This window comes from Alligator mississippiensis, chromosome 4 (genome assembly GCF_030867095.1).
Source record: "Alligator mississippiensis isolate rAllMis1 chromosome 4, rAllMis1, whole genome shotgun sequence".
Classification (NCBI taxonomy): domain Eukaryota; kingdom Metazoa; phylum Chordata; order Crocodylia; family Alligatoridae; genus Alligator; species Alligator mississippiensis.
In genome coordinates this window covers 171,011,230-171,029,534 of record NC_081827.1, presented here as the reverse complement: position 1 = coordinate 171,029,534, position 18,305 = coordinate 171,011,230, and the positions used below count along the sequence as shown (strand labels likewise).

At 46.8% G+C, this 18,305-nt stretch overlaps 1 protein-coding gene across 1 annotated transcript in view; it reads right to left on the bottom strand.

Annotated features, from left to right (window-relative positions):
- Positions 1-18,305, bottom strand: part of CDK15 (cyclin dependent kinase 15) — a 91,183-nt gene that overhangs the window by 29,042 nt on the left and 43,836 nt on the right. The window contains exon 9 of the mRNA XM_014594366.3: positions 1,493-1,586. Coding sequence (XP_014449852.2) covers positions 1,493-1,586 — 94 coding nt within the window. The remainder of the gene's footprint in view (positions 1-1,492; positions 1,587-18,305) is intronic.

Genomic DNA, 18,305 nt, shown 5'->3' with positions numbered 1-18,305 from the left:
TAGGATATTTGTCAAGCTGCTGTCCCTCTATCAATGGGAGGACATCTTTTTTTCATACTAGAGAATCTTGAACCTTGTCCTTGCTTTGAGCCTTTTTAGTTGGACTGGCCAACTATGGATTGTTTTTGTTTGTTTAGTAGTTCATTGCTCCATTTCTCTTATTTGGGAAAGAAACATCAAACATATTGTTACAAAGACTGAACTCTTATCTTATTGCCCTAAGCTCCTGGATCACCTGTCTTTGGTTGACATGTTCTAGCTGGACACCCAGAATGCTGTCTAGCAGAATGCTCATAAAAGTAATTAAGAAGGGAAAACTAGATGGTAATTCACAAAGGCTGGAGGCCAAAGGACCATCTTTCTACTGCTGCAGTGCCAGAGTTCTGGGGTTTGGACTCTCTACTTGTAGGAAGGTCTTCTTGCAGAGGGTTAAGTCCACAGAAAGGAAGGTAAAGATTTTCCCAGAGGCTGGAAGGAGTGGCCACCAAATGTAAACAAAAACAAAGGGTTAATTTTTCTGAAGTCAGTGGCAAACAGTTATATACAGCAGTGAAAAAATAGTCACATGCACATTGATTTAGTCTAAGTGGGATGAGCTGCAGGTCATTCAACAGGACAAACAATGGCTAGGAGACAGTAGGTCACAGAAATGAATTTTCATTTAGAAATTCTGTAGCCCATAGGGAAATCCCTGGTAGGCATCATTAGAATCCTCTTACTAGTCTCTGTTTGTTCTTGCTGGCTTTGTTTGCTTTTACTGGAGTACCAGATATCCCAGGAATCAGGAGACCCAGATTCTTTGCCATTACCCAGGGAGATCAATAGACCCATGATTTTGTTCCAAAGTCTAGCTGCCAACTGGAAGCAGATGAAAAACCCAAATTAGAATTTCTAATAGGGTCTACTACACAGAATGATGGCAGACCTTGTTTATTTTTTCTAATTTTCATAAATGTCTAGCAGCATATGTTTCCACAAAGAATTAACTTTTACAATCTCTAGTCTGAATTTACTCCCACAGCTTATGTTAACGGTAATGTCAATCAGTGGGAAGAGGTATGCGTCTTTAGAGTTTTGTTATTTTCAGTGCTGCAATCACAAATTAGCAAAGTAAACTGATATGGCAATTACTAGCATCTCTTTGTAACAAGAAACATATACTGTATACTATGGACAAGGAAGCATGCAAACAAGAGGGAACAAGATCTGCAGTAACTGTACACCTTCTTCAATTTGATGTCAGTTTAATTGGGTTTAAATTTTTGATGAGACAACAAGCATCAAAGGAAAGTCATTTTGATTTACCTCTGTAAGAAAGTTGCCAGCTATAAAATGGTTTATAAAACACAGCTGAAAACTTAGCACACTGGTTGGAAGTTTAAAACCAAATTATTTCCTCTGGGTAAAGGACCTATGCTGAGAACATAACGTTTTGCAAAATGTTTGAGTTACTGACATTTTCTCTCAGTTTTGGGGATGTTTTTGTACTCACTGTCCAGATCTTTTGCAGTTGTTCAAGAGCACCAGAAACTCCTGGAAACAAGGGCTGACCTTGCAACATTTCCACAAATATACAGCCAGCACTCCTACAAAAATGAAATATTAAAATGAACAGCATCTGTAGTACATACTTGGGCAAAAAAAAGTCTATTGTCTAATGTGTTGATTTGTGTGTAGAAATGAAGTCTAATAAAATACTGGGATTCAGTGGTAGGCAGTATTGTAGTTGTGGCTTCAGCACTTACCCAGGGGTATTTTAAAATAAATTCAGAGGGGCTCAGTTGTGGCTCTGGGACACAGACCAGTCACACTATTCCAGAAGCATGTCAGGAGGTGCTGTGTCAGAGAGGGTTTTTTTTCAGAGGCAATTAAATTCACTACTGCAAAACTGAGTATGACAATTATAAATGTACAATTTTCCAAGAATCATTCAACTTATTTTATTTGAAGGTATACCATGTATTTTCTCTAACGTGACACTACCAGATAAAAGTATTGTAAAATTCCAGTTCTGATGTAGAGAAGCAGTATTTTCCTCCCAGTGCTATCTCTGACTAGGAAGATCTCCTACCCAATTAATTTTAGTGTAGGCTAAATTACAGTTGTTCTGTAACTTTGGGTGTCTTTACACATGCTCCGGGGGTGGAGGATGCTTTACTTAGAGTGGCTCTTGGGAGCAACTTTAATTCAAGTGCACGTAGTGTCTTGTATATTCAACATCCTGCACTTCAAAATTGGCAGCGGGGGTGCTTTAACTAAAGTTTGTTCAATGAATACATGTGATGCTGAGGCTCCTGGAATATGCTAATTAGCTCCAGTAGACAGGATTCATTGAGTCTGCTCTGACGTGCTAATTAGCACACGTCAGAGCAGACGTTGGGCACATGTATAGATCCCCTTTATGAATAAGCAGAAGTGTTGCTTCTGTTACAGATCATAGTGCAATGAAGTCCTCTATTGGTTTTCTCTGTCCCTCATGTTTTCTTCTGAGGACAGTATTTTCTAGCTATTTTTGTTTTAATCTGACACACATTGGATTGTAACACAAAAGGATTTATGCTTGTAAAATTAAACTGATCCTTTATTAAGAGAACTGTTTACAGAGATGTTGCAACAATAGTTTATATTCATGCCATGTACAGACACTCTGACCTTGTGGTGCATCCTCCAAACTCTTCCCTCCTGCAATCTGTGCTTCTCCTCAGACAAGGTCCATGTGGGTTGTTATACTTTGTTCTTTCTGTAATGCTATCCACCTTCATTTCTGATATTTCATTTTTAGCTACCTTTACTAGTCACTTCAACTCTTTTTCCTCTCTTTATATATTCTCAGTTTTGATCTGACCTGAGAAGAATCTTATGTGAACTTCCCTTCCCTTCCTCTACAGAAGCAGTTTTCCCCCTTCTAGATACCCATCTCTAGGGACAGAACTAGAAAAGTTCAGAAGCTCTCCCATTAGTATGCTAACTGCTTTACTTCCATCCATCAGATCACAAACTTGGCATCAGATGGGCCATCAGCTTGTCCTAAAGCCAAATTATTTTTGTTCGAGTAAGAGTTCAGCCACTCTCCTACTCCTCCCATCCAAGATGCATCCCAATATTTTAGTTCCCTGTGACAGTAACTTTGTCTCAATTATTTGGATGGTTCCCTTTGTACATTTTGGGACAAAGATAGATTTGTGCCAATATTCAGGAATTCTTTTGTCTTGCCATGCAGCTTTAACTATTTGGCTGATCCATGCCTCTCACCCAAAGCTTTTACCATGTCTGCCATCACTGCATCAGGTCCCACTGTCTTGTCATTCTGGACTGTATCTCTAACCTCATCCTCTGTTATTTCAGACCCATGTTCCACATTAGGATGACAGCTTGGCAACTCCGCCAAAAGGGATATGCATCAGTTACCAGATTTCAAATACTGTTTCTGCCTCATGTTCATTTGGTCTTGATTTGCTTTAGCAATCTCCCACAGACATCATTAGGGATCCTGGTTTTCCATTCACCACAGAAAAACATGGTAAAACCTGGATTTTCTCATTTTCAGAAGAAAAACCTGGATTTTCTCATTTTCAGGAGAAAAACCCAGATTTTCTTCTTTAAATGAGAAAAATGGAGGAAATGGTGGGTTTCCCTTTGCAGGCTGGCAGAGTTCCAGCCTGCAAGGCGCTGGGGAAAGCTGGAGGACGATCAGCAGGGGGTGCCATGCACATGGCTGCCAAGCAAACTGGAGAGCAGCTCCTGCAGGTAAGTCCGGCAGGTGGGGGTGGGAATTGAGGCCCCCATAGTGAGGGAGGGAATGAAGGAGGGAGTTGGGCAGGGCTAGGGCTACTGCCCAGCTTGGGTGGTGTGTGGGGCTTGGGGTCTGGGGCTGGAATGCATGGCCACAGGGCCTGGGAGGAGAGCGGGACAGGGCCATGGGTAGCTTGTTCAGGAGGGCTGCAGGGTGGGGCTGGCTCCCCACCACTGCGTACACTCCTGGGAGGGGCATGGGAGGCATGTGTCCCCCAGATTTGTGCATGGGGGGGGGCTGGCCGCTGCAGGCTCAGGCTCCTCACCCTGCTACCCTTCCCCTGGGGCCTCTGTAGCCCAGTGGGCAGGACTTGGCATGGCAGACAGAGTGGGGTGGAGAAGCTCAGTGCCACCACAGTGAGATCCACACTGCTATGGTGAGGTGCCCCCTGTTCGCCCGGCAGCAGCGGGGGTGGTGGCGCAGAGTTGTGCCACTCTGTGCTGCTGGATGGGCAGGGAGTACCTCACCGTGGCAGCCTGGGGCTCCCAGCAGCAGTAACAAGCTTCCCCACTCTGCCCTGCCATGCCAGGTCCTGCTGGCTGGGCTGTGGAGGCTCTGGGGGGAGGGCAACGGGGAAGGGAGCCCAAGCCCTCAGAGCCAGCCCACACCCCACTCCCCGACAGGCTCCACTCTGTCTGTCACCCATGGGGGAGGGGGAGCTGGGCTCCACACTGCTCCATTACAGCAGCTGCTGCCTCCCACGGGTGGCAGCTGGGGTTTGGGTGCTGCTGCTGGGGGCTAGGGGGCTGTGGACCTGGGTCTCTGGCCCTGTAGCCATGGCAGCTGGGGGCTCCCTCTGGCAGGACTTGGGGGGGCGGGAGGGAGCTGCAGGTGGGGAGTGTGGGGCACCAGCAGGGCTGAGGGGCTGTGGTTTGGGAGTGAGGGGCGATGGTATGGGCAGGGCACTGGCATATCAGGGTTGCTCAGCACCACAAAGCAGTTGAGGGGTAGGGCAGCCACAGCTGGACCTGTCCCCTGATGAGTGAAGGGGGCAAGGGGAGCTCTGATTTTCTGTGATAAAAAACCTAAAATCAAAGGCCAGAATTTATTGGTATTTTGAATTTATTTTATTATTGAGTGATTAAGTGATTGAAGCATTGGTAGGCTTCCAAATTGCTTTAAAGTTGTAACTATATCAATAAAATATTGTGTTCAACTGATACCTATATATATAATAGCATTTAATTTTAAACACGGAAAAATGTGGATTTGAGAGTTTTAATCAGAGAATTTGGGGGGGGGATGGGGGTTAATCAGAGAATTTGTGATTTTTAAACAGAGAAAACCAGGATCCCTGGACATCATTTATAAATGGTGTTTCTATGTCATCCCCCTTTTCCTTAATTCTGTCTTTCTGCAATACTCTAAATCCTTTTTTTGCCTAGCTGTGGTCATGTCTACATGTGGACTTTAATGTGCATTAGTCTATTTTAATGCACGTTAAAGCATCACTGAAAAACTGTGCTATTTAGTTAATGGACATTAAAATAGGCTAATGTGCATTAAATGTCACTTAAAAACCGTAGGCTTTATACATATGCTCTGGAGGTATGTGTGTGTGGGGGGAGGGGGTTAATTAGAATGGCTCCAAAAGCTACTCTAATTAAAGTGCCCAGAGCATCTCATATATCAGAGTCCCCATGCTTCAAAATGGTGGCAGGGGTGCTTATCTAAAGCTTGTTGAATGAATTTTAGATAAAGTGTCCCTACCACTGTTTTGAAGTCTGGGCATGCTGGTGCATGAGACTCAGGAGGCTGCTGGAGTGCGGTAATTGCCATGCTGCAGCAGACTGAATTAATCAAGTCTGCGCTAATGTGCTGGAATTACAATGCGTCGTAGCAGCCTCTCTGCTTGCGTATAAGCACCTCATGCTCTTCAGTTAATGTGCATTAAGACAGACTAATGCACATTTTCCTGGTACCTCACAATGGAGATAGAACATGTAATGCACATTAAGTAAAGCATGTTAATGGACGTGTAGACATGTCCTGTAGGCCCTGTATAAGCTCAGGATACATATAAACTAGGACAGCTTCTCTTCTTTGCTTCAAGCTTGGCAGCACCCTTCCCTTCTTTGTGTTCACTTTAATTTTTTTTACATGTATTTTTTTTTCCAGATTTGCACTTACACTTGCATTTAATTGATCTACTAGCCTTCTTTTCTTACTTGGTTTTCACCATCTGCATCAATCATATATTTTCTTCTGCCTCCATCCACCTTTTTTTTAGGTGGTACAACCCCTTTCAAGACAACACCAAGCCTGTTTCTAGATACTTATTCATAGATTCATAGATTCATAGAAGTTAGGATCGGAAGGGACCTCAATAGATCATCAAGTCCGACCCCCTGCATAAGCAGGAAAGAATGCTGGGTCTAGATGACCCCAGCTAGATGCTCATCTAACCTCCTCTTGAAGACCCCCAGGGTTGGGGAAAGCACCACCTCCCTTGGGAGCCCATTCCAGACCCTGGCCACTCGAACTGTGAAGAAGTTCTTCCTAATGTCCAATCTAAATCTGCTCTCTGCTAGCTTGTGGCCATTATTTCTTGTAACCCCCGGGGGCGCCTTGGTGAATAAATCCTCACCAATTCCCTTCTGTGCCCCTGTGATGAACTTATAGGCGGCCACAAGGTCGCCTCTCAACCTTCTCTTGCAGAGGCTGAAAAGGTCCAGTTTCTCCAGTCTCTCCTCGTAGGGCTTGGTCTGCAGGCCCTTAACCATACGAGTGGCCCTTCTCTGGACCCTCTCCAGGTTATCTGCATCCCTCCTGAATTGCGGCGCCCAGAATTGCATGCAGTACTCCAACTGCGGTCTGACCAGCACCCGATAGAGGGGAAGTATCACCTCCTTGGACCTATTTGTCATGCATCTGCTGATGCACGATAAAGTGCCATTGGCTTTTCTGATAGCTTCGTCACACTGCCGACTCATGTTCATCTTGGAGTCCACTAGGACTCCAAGAACCCTTTCCACTTCCGAGCCACCCAGCAGGTCATTTCCTAGGCAGTAGGTGTGCTGGACATTTTTCCTCCCTAGGTGCAGCACTTTGCATTTCTCCTTGTTGAACTGCATTCTGCTGTTTTCTGCCCACTTGTCCAACCTGTCCAGATCTGCTTGCAGCTGTTCCCTGCCCTCCGACATGTCTACATCTCCCCATAGCTTTGTGTCATATGCAAACTTGGACAGAGTACATTTGACTCCCTTGTCCAAGTCACTGATGAAGACATTAAAGAGTATCGGTCCAAGGACCGAGCCCTGCAGGACCCCACTGCCCACACCCTTCCAGGTCGAAACCAACCCATCCACCACGACTCTCTGGGTGCGACCCTCCAGCCAATTCACCACCCACCGGACTGTGTAGTCATCCAAGTCACAGCCTCTTAACTTGTTCACCAGTATGGGGTGGGATACCGTATCGAAGGCCTTCCTGAAGTCTAAGTATACGACATCCACCCCTCCTCTTGTGTCCAGGCGTTTTGTAACCTGGTCATAAAAAGAAACTAGACTGGTCAGGCACGATCTGCCTGCCACAAACCCATGCTGGTTTCCCCTCAGCATAACTTGCCCTGCCGGGCTCTCACAAATGTGAGCCTTGATAATTTTTTCAAAGACTTTGCCAAGGATGGAGGTGAGACTGACCGGCCTATAGTTGCCCGGGTCCTCCTTCCTCCCCTTTTTGAAAATGGGGACCACGTTGGCCCTTTTCCAGTCCTCCGGGACTTGGCCTGTGCGCTACAAGCGTTCAAATATTCCCGCCAGTGGCTCTGCACTGATGTCGGCCAGTGCCTTCAGCACACTCGGATGGAGCTCATCCGGGCCTGCCGACTTAAAGGCATCCAGTTCTTCCAAGTGACTCTGCACCGTCTCAGGGTCTACGCATGGTAGTCTGGCACCTTGCTGCTGCCTCTCTACAACCCCAGTGAGAGACTTGTCGTGCCCCTCACTTAGGAACACTGAGGCAAAGAACTCGTTGAGGAGTTCAGCCTTGTCCCCCCTGTCTGTCACCAATTGTTTCTGCCCATTTAGCAGGGGTCCTATTCCTCCCTGGGCCTTCCTTTTACTCCCTATATATCTAAAAAACAATTTCTTGTTGTCTTTTACTTGGGTTGCCATCCTCAGCTCCATGGTAGCTTTGGCCTGTCTAACTGCCTCCCTGCAGGCACGAGCAGAGGAGGTATATTCACCTTTGGTGATCTCTCCCTGTTTCCACTTTTTATGTGCTCCCCTTTTGTCCCTTAGGCTGCCCTGGATTTCTCTGGTCAGCCAGGGAAGCCTCCTGACCCCTTTCCCTCTTTTGCCTCGCTCGGGAATCGTCTTGCTTTGTGCCCGAAGGATCGTTTCCTTAAGGCACAGCCACCCTTCTTGGGCTTCCATTTCTTCAAATCTCCTACTCTGCAGTGCGTCCTTGACTAATCGCCTGAGTTCATTGAAATCAGCTTTCCTAAAGTCTAGCACTTTCACCCTACTAGTTACCTTACCCACTCGATGTCTTATGGTGTATTCTATTATTAGGTGATCACTGTCCCCCAGATGGCTACCAATCTGGAGGTCCGCTACCATGTCATCCCCCGTTGCCAATACCAGATCCAGTAAGGCATTCCCCCTAGTGGGACCATGCACCTCCTGTGTCAGGTGGAGGTCCTGTACACAGGTTAAAAACCTGCGTGAGCGGTGGGACTTTGCTGTCTGCGTCTCCCAGCAGATATCCGGGTAGTTTAGGTCCCCCATGACTACCGCCTCTTTAGCTTTTATGGTCTCTGAGAGTTGCCTCAGGAGTCCCGAATGTCTTTCTTCCCCTTGATGTGGGGGTCTGTAGCAGACCCCTACCACCAAATCCCTTTCTCCTTGCCCCCCATGTAGCCTAACCCACAATCCTTCTACTTCCTCATCCTTGGATTCCGTCTTGATGAGGGTTGATGTATATTGCTCACTGACATAGAGCGCAACCCCTCCCCCTTTCTTCCCCGACCTGTCCTTTCTATACAATCTATAGCCCTCAATATGTACCGCCCAGTCATGGGATGAATCCCACCAGGTTTCCATTAGCCCCACAATTGTCGCTACAATTTCTCTATTGCATTCCCTTTTACCTTTCCATATTTTAATCTTGTTTCTTTTGAACTTTGCTCCCTTTCAAGGAGTGTCATCTTTGCTACAAGATGCTTGTGCACCAACAACATATCAGTGATCTTGGTTTCCACTGTCAGTGTACCACGACAAGGTGGCTTATCCTCTTTTGGAACTGTATCCTCTTCAGGAACACTGATTTTGTTGTGCTTCTGTAATTATATCCAGTTCAATAAAGTTACTTCTGATATACAGAAGGATGATGGGATAATCAATCCCATGTTTCTGGAGAACGGCTTGAGTTTCATCCTCAGTTCGTGTGTCTACATGAGATGCTACTGCGCAGTTGTTACTGCACATTTATTTAATACTTGTATTAGCGCTGGCGAACATCTTTTAGGTGACGCTACTGTGCAGTAGCCTAATAATACTGCGCAGCAGTGTATTAGCACTATTTGTGCTGTGACATGCTACTGTGCAGTATTTTTGGCTATTGCATAGTCAGCGTCTCCTGTATATGAATCCAGTTAGAACCCTGAAAATCTAATGGAAATGGACTTTAGATTTAATAGCAGTGCCATAGTGGGTGTGAGATACCTTAGGCCTATGCTGCACTATACAATTTTGCTGACAGAACTTGAGTTAGGGCCTCCAATTCTTCCACAAAAACTGTGTTGATTCTCAAAGCCCCTCTGTGGTGGAAGAACTAACTCTCCATTCTGCAGGCAGAGGTACATCACCTCTGCCAGGCAATGCAATGCTTTTGTCACTCTCTAGAAGCTGGCAGAAGGCAAACACTGCCCTGCCTTCTGCCAGTGGCTCTGGGCCTTTCAGTAACTGGTGCCTTGCTGAGGTGCATTTCATACTCTGGCAGAACAACTGCTGAGTGAAGATGTGTGGAGCTGCTAGAAGCACATAGATCAGGAGTGGGCAAAATGGCAAATTTGGCTGGTAGCTGGACTCCATTTCCCAGCAGCCCCTGCCTGTATCCCTGTGACCAGTTTCCATGGAGACCCCAGTAGTGGCAGTGCTGTGACAGCACAGGGCCAAGGTTTTCATGGAGACCGACCCCAGCAGCATGGGCAGGGAGCTGCTTCAGGGCCGAGCCTCGGATCTTGCAGTGGTGACAATGTGGTTTGGAGCCAGGGCAGAGCTGCAATCTACTGCCTGCACACCCCTGCCCAGGGCATGTGGACAGTGGATCGCAGCTCTGCCCCAGCTCCAAACCACGCTGTCACTGCTGCAAGATCCCAGCCCTGGAGCAGCACCCCACCCAGCTGTGCTCTGGGGCTGGTCTCCATGGAAACCCTGGCTGCCTGCTGTCATAGCCCTGCTGCTCCTGGGGGTCTCCATGGAAACCAGCCACAGAGACACAGGCAGGGGCTGCTGGGAAATGGAGTCTATCACAGACCCAATCCAGCCTGTGGGTTGGACTTCGCCTGCCCCTGACATGGATGTACACATCTGGCATCTGAGTGGCAGCAGCTCCCTGCCTGCTGCAGATTCATGGATTCATAGATTGTAAGGCCGGAAGGGATCTTAGAAGATTATTGGGTCCAGCCCCCTGTACCAAGCAGGAAAGATAACTGGGGGCCAGGTGACCTCAGCAAGGTGAATGTCTAGTCTCCTCTTGAAGATTCCCAGGGTAGGTGATTGCACCACCTCTGGAGGGAGCTTATTCCACAGTCTGGACACCCTAACTATGAAGAAGTTTTTCCTAATATTGAGCCTGAATTGATTTTCCAGGAGTTTGTGGCCATTACTCCTGGTTTTCCCCTTAGGTGTCCTGGTGAACTGTTGCTCACTGACCCCTTGATGTACTCCCCTAATGTAGTGGTAAGCTGCTACCAGGTTTTTCTTCAGGCTGAAGAGTCCCAGATCCCTCAGCTGTTCCTCATATGGCTTGCCTTTTAAGACTCTGATCATACGGGTGGCTCTTCTTTGGACTCTCTCAGGCTTGTCCACGTCCTTGTTAAAGTGCGGTGCCCAGAACTGGATGCAGTACTCCAGCTGAGGTCTCACCGGTGCTGAGCAGTGTGTGAACGAATCACCTTCTTGTCTGCACTGGAGATGCATAGATTGATACATGCCAGAGTATTATTTGCCCTACTGGCTACAGCATCGCACTGCTGGCTTATATTCATACTGTGGTCTATTATTACCCCCAGGACCCTTTCATTCATGGTGCTAGACAGTTTGGTGCCACCAAGCCTGTAGGTGTGTTGAGGGTTGCTTGTCCCGAAGCCCTTACATTTCTTGACATAGAAATCAGGTTCCGATTTACCTAACTTGCTAGCCTGTCTAGGTCTGTGTGTAACTGTAGCCTATCTTCAAGTATGACCACGCTTTCCCATAATTTGGTGTCATCCATGAACTGGGCCAGTAAGTTCTTTACCCCCACATCCAAATCATTAATAAAGATGTTGAAAAGTACTGGACCAAGCACTGACCCCTGTGGGACATGGCTTCCCACTTCTCGCCAGGAGGACACAGATCCGTTCACTATGACTCTATGCAGGTCCTATCCTGTAACCAGTTTCTCATGCACCTGACTGTCTTGGAGTTAAGCCCACAATCCTCCAATTTTCTCGTGAGGACATTTTAGAATACTAGATCAGAGGCCTTTTGGAAGTCTACGTATACAATTACAACCTGCTCACTCTTGTCCAGGTGGTGAGTTACCTGGTCATAGAAGGAGATGAGGTTCGTAAGGCGGGACCAGCATGCGATGAAGCCATGCTGGCTGTCATTCAGAATCTTACCTTTTGCAAGCTTATCACAGATAGACTCCTTGATGAACTTTTCTAGGATTTTCCATAGGATGGAAGTTAGGCTGATTGGCCTATAGTCACCTAGGTCTTCCTTCCTGCCTTTCTTGTGGATGGGCACAACATTGGCCCTCTTCCAGTCCTCAGGGGCTTCTCCAGAACACCATGAGTTGTGGAAGAGTTTTGCCAGGGGTTCTGCAATGACTTCAGCCAGCTCCTTCAGCACTCTCAGATGAAGATAATCCGTTTGTGCTGACTTGTATATGTCTAATTTCATTAACTGGTCATACACCAATTATATGGCAATAGTAGGAAGGTGATTATTCCTACTGTGCTCATCCTCTACTCTCCTGGCGTGGTTTTCCCCTTGGTCTGGTGAAAGACTGAGGCTAAGTAGTCATTTAGGAGTTCAGCTTTCTCCTGGGTGCCAGTAACCAGCTCTCCTGAATTGTTGAGCAATGGCCCACACTCCCATTTCTTTTCCTCCAGTTCCCTATGTACCCAAAGAAGGACTTCTTGTTGTCCTTGATTCCCATTGCTAATCTAAGTTCGGTCGCCACTTTAGCCTTCCTTATCTGTTCCCTGCAAATGCAGGCCATCATGGAATAGTCCTCCTTGGGGCCCACCCTGAGCTTCCATTGTTTATAAGCCTCTTTTTTTTTTCTTAAGAGGACTGTAATCTCCCTGTTTAGCCAAGAGGGCTTCCCAGCCCTTCTGTTACCTTTTCTTCACGTGGGAATGGGCTTCCTTTGTGCTTCAAGGATCGTGTCCTTAAGGAACAGCTACTCTTCATGCACACCTTTCACCTTCGGTCCCTGGTCCCACAGCACTTGCCCTCCTAGTGACCTAAGCTTGTTGAAATTTGCATTTTTGAAGTCCAAAACTTCAATCCTGCTATCTGACTTGTCTGCCTTACATTGGACAGTGAACATGATGGTTTCATGGTTGCTATCACCCAGACTTCCCTCTATATTTAAGTTGGTCACCAGGTCGTCTCCTTTGGCCAGGACCAAGTCTAGCAGAGCATCACCTCTGGTTGGCCCACACACCTTCTGAGTCAGGAAGAGCTCCTCGACACAGGTCAAGAAGGATCACGACCAATCCAACTTGTCCGTGTTCCTCCCAGGAGATGTCTGGATAATTAAAATTGCCCATGACAGCCATGTCAAGTGCATGTCCAGCCTCAGTTAATTCTCAGGTGAACTCCAGATCGAGTTCCTCCCCCTGGTTTGGTGGTCAGTAGTGTACACCTACAGTTAGGTCTTTCGCTGTGCCCCCCCTCCCCCCCACAACTTGACCCAAAGGGTTTCAAGCTGTCCATTTTTGGAGCCGATGTCGGCCTCCAAGGAGGTTTATTGCTATTTCACATGCAGAGCAACGCCTTCACCTTTCTTCCTCACCCAGTCCTTTCTATGCAGGGTGTAGCCCTCTATAGCTACACTCCAGTCATGTGAGGAGTCCCACCAGGTCTCCGTAATCCTTACTAGATCATAATGCACACTGGAGAGTAGGAGGGCTAGCTCCTCCTGCTTGTTCCGCATGCTCCTGGCATTAGTATATAGGCACCTGAGTCTGCCTACTGAGGCCCTCGTCTTCCTGTCTCGCTGATGGAGAACTGTTCCCTCAGCTTCTGCAACAGTGGCTCTCCCTGTGTCCCTATCTACAGGGCTTACTTGTATGTTGGTCCCTGGACATGTTTGAATTTGTGTATTCCCATCCCCCAGCAATCTTAGTTTAAAGCCCTCCTCTGATCTGGCAGTGGAGCAAGGTGAGTAGAGACAAGACTTTATATGGATTCATTACAGCCCCCAAGATGTGAAACGTTTAGGAAGGCTCTCTGCAGAGTCTAATTTGTTTAACGTAAGTCAGAATACTTCCGTCCATGCTGCTCTTCTGTTCTAACTTGAGAGTCCAAAGGGTTTTGAGGTGCATATTTTCTCTTTAAGACTGAAGTTTCTGTTATTCTAGGAACTTTGGACATGTGAGTAATGTGAAAGGCTAGTAGAAAACTGATCTTTTGTTACCTAACCTGTTATCTGATGCAAAAAGCTAGGGCAGGAGAGTTCCACTTTGATAGAAGAAAATATAGCAAACAGAAACCCAGAGCTGCTGCAACTTTCCTTACTTCAGAGAAAGAACAAGATCCAGACGGCATCAATGGTAGAACTAGACATTTGTCCCTTGACTCTATTAACATATGCTATACATTACTCAAGGGCAAAGGGTTCAAATATCTAAAACTAATAAAATAGACTCTCTTTCACTAATAGATAAGCAGTCAGTTCAGAGAAACTTTTGGTTTTATACAAATTTGCCTTCTGATATGTCCTGTTTTGAATTCAAGGTTTATTCCCATTATTTCTGGAAACCATTAAAACTCTGCATCCTTAATAAAGACAAAATTATCAGAGGACAAACAACGTCTGCTGGGAAAGGAGTACTTGAAGATTTTTTAAATTTCTTTTGCTTTGTTAGGCTGACAAGCCCCCTAAATGCTTGCTTGATTTTATATTGATTCATTAGTGGCAATTATGATTGTTTCCTTTTCCGTGTTCTTCCAGAGAGAAATAGAATCTTCTTCACAAAAACGACCAGGCACCTTTGATGTAACTGAGGCATGGACATTCTGGCATATAGCACCAAAAAGGCTCTTCCCTCAAGTCTGCTTATTGGAGGGATGAGGATATTAGAAATCAAGCCTCCAAGATTGTAGTCATAATTCTGCCATTAACTTTTCTGTGCCCCAGTTTCTCCATCTGTGAAATGGGAGTAATAATCGTTACCCAAGGGGTACTGTGAGTTTTCATCCACCACTTGTATACAAATGTTTTGTAGTTTATAGTTAGCCTTCTTCCAGACTTGGGCAATTTTAATTTTTATTTTTATTTCAAGTTTGGAAAGTCAGTGAAGAACAGACTGATAACTGGATCCCCTGGTTCAATCCTGATGCTATCATTAAGTCTACTAACTGCTAACTGGTGTAATTTTCTAGAAATATTCTGTTAATCTGGAAGGATCTGAGAAAGTATAGGCCATAAAGTTTGACCTCGATACTGGGTAAAATTTTGGAAAAAATTATCAAGAAGTCCATTTGTGAGAGACTGGCAGAAGGCATGATGCTGAAAGATAGCCAACATAGTTTTGTTGTGGTCAGGTCATATCTGATCAACCTTGTCTTCTTCTGTGATCAAGTAATAAACCACTTAGATGTGGGAGACATGGTTGATGTCATATACTTGGATTTTAAAAAGGCCTTTGATATGGTCTCTCATGATGCTCTTACAAAAAAACTGGTGGATTGTGGGCTGACAGAATCCATGGTCAGGTGGGTTGGGAACTGGCTAAGGGGTTGAATCCAGAGACTGTTAGGGGACGGGTCTGTATCATCTTGGCGGAAGGTGTCTTGCAGGGTTCAGTTCTTGGCCCTGCACTGTTCAGCATCTTTATCAATGATTCAGATGAGCATGTGGAAAGCATGCTGGCCAAGTTTGCAGATGATACTAAGTTATGGGGAAAAGTGGTCATGACAGGGGATAGGATGCAGATCCAGGTGAACCTAGACAAGCTGGAAATGTGGGCAGAGCAGAACCAGATGTAGTTCAATAAGGATAAATACAGAGTGCTTCATCTGGGGAGAAGTAACCAGCGACATGAATGTAGGTTAGGAACAGATGTCTTGGTCAGCATGATAGCTGAAAGGGACCTTGAGGTTATGGATGATCACAGGATGAACATGAGCCACTAGTGCAACATTGTAGTCAACAGAGCTAATAGCATACTGGGATGCATTAGCTGATGCGTCATAAGCCAGGCTGAGGAAGTGATAGTTGGCACTGGTGAGACTCCAGCTGGAGTACTGTGTCCTCTCTACTTTGTGCTGGTGAGACTCCAGCTGGAGTACTGTGTCCAGTTCTGGGTGCCACACTTCAAAAAAGACATGGAGAATCTTGAAGGGCCAGAGAAGGACCACAAGAATGATTGAGGGCCTGGAGGCCAAACCTTATGAAGAAAGACTAAGGGATCTGGGCTGTTCAGCCTGGGGAAGAGAAGACTGAGGCAGGACTTGGTGGCCATCTATAAGTATGTAAGGGGTGAGTATCGGGAGCTGGGAGAAAAACTGTTCACTAGGGTGCCTGAGGGGAGAAAAAGGACCAATGGTCATAAACTGTTAGAGGATGGTTTCAGGTTGGATGTAAGGAAGAACTTCTTCACAGTAAGGGTGACCAGAATCTGAAATAGACTTCCCAAGGAGGTGGTGCAGTCTCCAACCTTGGAAGTCTTCAAGAGGAGACTGGACAGACGCTTTGCTGGGATCATTTGATCTCAGCAGTATTCCTGCCCAGAGCTGGAGGGGTTGGATTCAGTGGTCTTTCAAGCTCTCCTCCAGCCCTTAATTTTTATGATTCTATGAATCCTTGAAATCCTTTAATTGAATCTTCTAAGGTTTTACATCATGGCAAGGAAGAAAAAGAAAGAGAATAGGAACTAAGATTAAAGAAGCTTTGCTAGTTAGTCCAGAGTTATTGAGTCAGCCTTCTCTCTCTCTGGGCACATCAACAGGTGCAATTAATGTGCAGTAATAAACTCCAGCACATATCATGCTGAAGTCTGTTGCTCCCAGGCACTGAACCTTCACATATGCCTGGGACCACAGCGCATTGAGCCAGGTTGGAGCAACCCTGACTGGCAGGGGGCCCAGGGAGTCAGCTTGCCAACCTGGGGCTGCTAAACCCAGCTCAGCGTGCTTTGGAGGGACTGGCTGGGGCACAAAGGTGCTTCAGTGCAGGGCTAGCTGGCAAGCAATCCCCACACTGAAACACCTTTGTACCTCTGGCCATGTCCACACCTACACACGCATTGCTGAGAAGTAAAAAACTCCATCATAGGACAGCAAGTACTAACCTACGGCAGAGCTAATTAGTTTTACTGTGTCCTAATAGTGCTGCATGTGTAGATGCTGAAATGTTTACTGAAGAGCTAATTAGCAACTGCGCAATAAATGTCTTATGTAGCCATGCTGTCTGTCTCTAAATCTATTCAAAACCCTATTACAGAGGCAGTCAACGTCCGGCCAATCCAGCCAGCAGCGGACTCCATTTCCCAGCAGCCCCTGCTAGCATGGAGACCCCATGGGGTCTGTGATAGCATTAGGCTGGAGTTGCCATGGAGACTGGCCTCAGCCATGCTGACAGGGTGAGTGGTAGGGCAGGGCAGGGCAGGGCAGGCCTGCTCCAGAGCCCTGGGATCTTGCGGCAGGGGCAGCTTGGTCCAGGGCCAGGGCATAGCCATGATCTGCAGCCTGCACGCTCAGGGAAGGGGTGTGCAGGCAGTGGATTGCTGCTTTGCTCCAGCTTGGGACCACGCTGTCACTGTTGCAAGGAGCCAAGGCAGAGTTGCAATCTGCAGCCAGCACACTCTGGGCAAGGACATGCAGGCAGTGGATCACAGCTCTGCCCCGGCTCTTTGCAATGGTGACAGTGTGGTCCCCAGCCGGGGCAGAGCTGTGATCCGCTGCCTGCGTGCCCCTGCCCCAGGCATGCAGCCTGCAGATCATGGCTCTACCCTGGCCCCGGACCAAGCTGCTCCCGCCGCGAGATCCCAGGGCTCCGGAGCAACCCCCTGCCCTGCACTCTGCACACCCTACCAGCATGGTTGAGGCTGGTCTCCATGGCAACCCCAGCCTTGCACTATCACAGCACTGCTGCTGCTGGGGTCTCCATGGAGACTGGCTCCAGCCATGTGGGCCGGGGCTGCTGGGAAATGGAGTCCGGCTGCTGGCTGGATCCACCGTTTTGCCCACCCCTGCCCTATTCCCTTTGCATGTGTTTCCCATGGACAGTATTGCTGCTCACATACGTTATGCAAGAATTGCCACAATGTGGTATTTTGTTTATAACTGGTTTCTTTAGACCAAGGCTTTAACATCCACTGTCACATGCCATTGCCCAGGGCATTCTAACCCAACATCATGTAAATTGCAGCATCCAAAAGAAAAGGATCTTTTTTTTCTTTTTTCCCAATAGACAAGAAACTTCTTTGTGAAGTCACAGTATTTCCTAACAGATAAAAATTGAACTTAAATGCAGCAGACATCAAGGTAATAACTGACTCTTGTGAGAAGCCAGCGAATAGGGCTCACTGAAGTACTCATCTTTCCCTCAGCCTGAGAGCTTTCCTGATGGCAAACACTTTTAGTATTGCTATTATATGGAAATGTTTTAACAAAGGTGCTTATAGCCTATACCAGGAATGTAGTTCAGTGGGGCTCAAGGCACCTTTTGCAGTGCTGTTAGTGACAGGGAGAGTGCTGCATTAAATCCTTATTGACAAGGCCCTCCATCCTACACGATACAATGGAGCATTTATGCAGCAGAGATCCCAGCTTTATGGAGCAAACTCCCCAGGTTTCCATGTTTACAGGGGCATGGTGGTGGCTGTGTGGACTAGGCCCAAGTGTTAGTGAGGATGAGAAGCACAAGCCGGTATGTGTTTGCCTAGTATTGCCTCTGTGTTCCTCTAGGCAGGCACATTTTTTTCAGTAGGCAGACAGGGGCTGAAGGGTGGCATAGGTTGTAGAGGAGACACTGCAGGGATTAGTGGGAGAGAGGAGATAAAACAATTTAGATTGGCATAGAGCTGAGAGCCATTATAATTTAATCAGGTTTGAAAACTTTA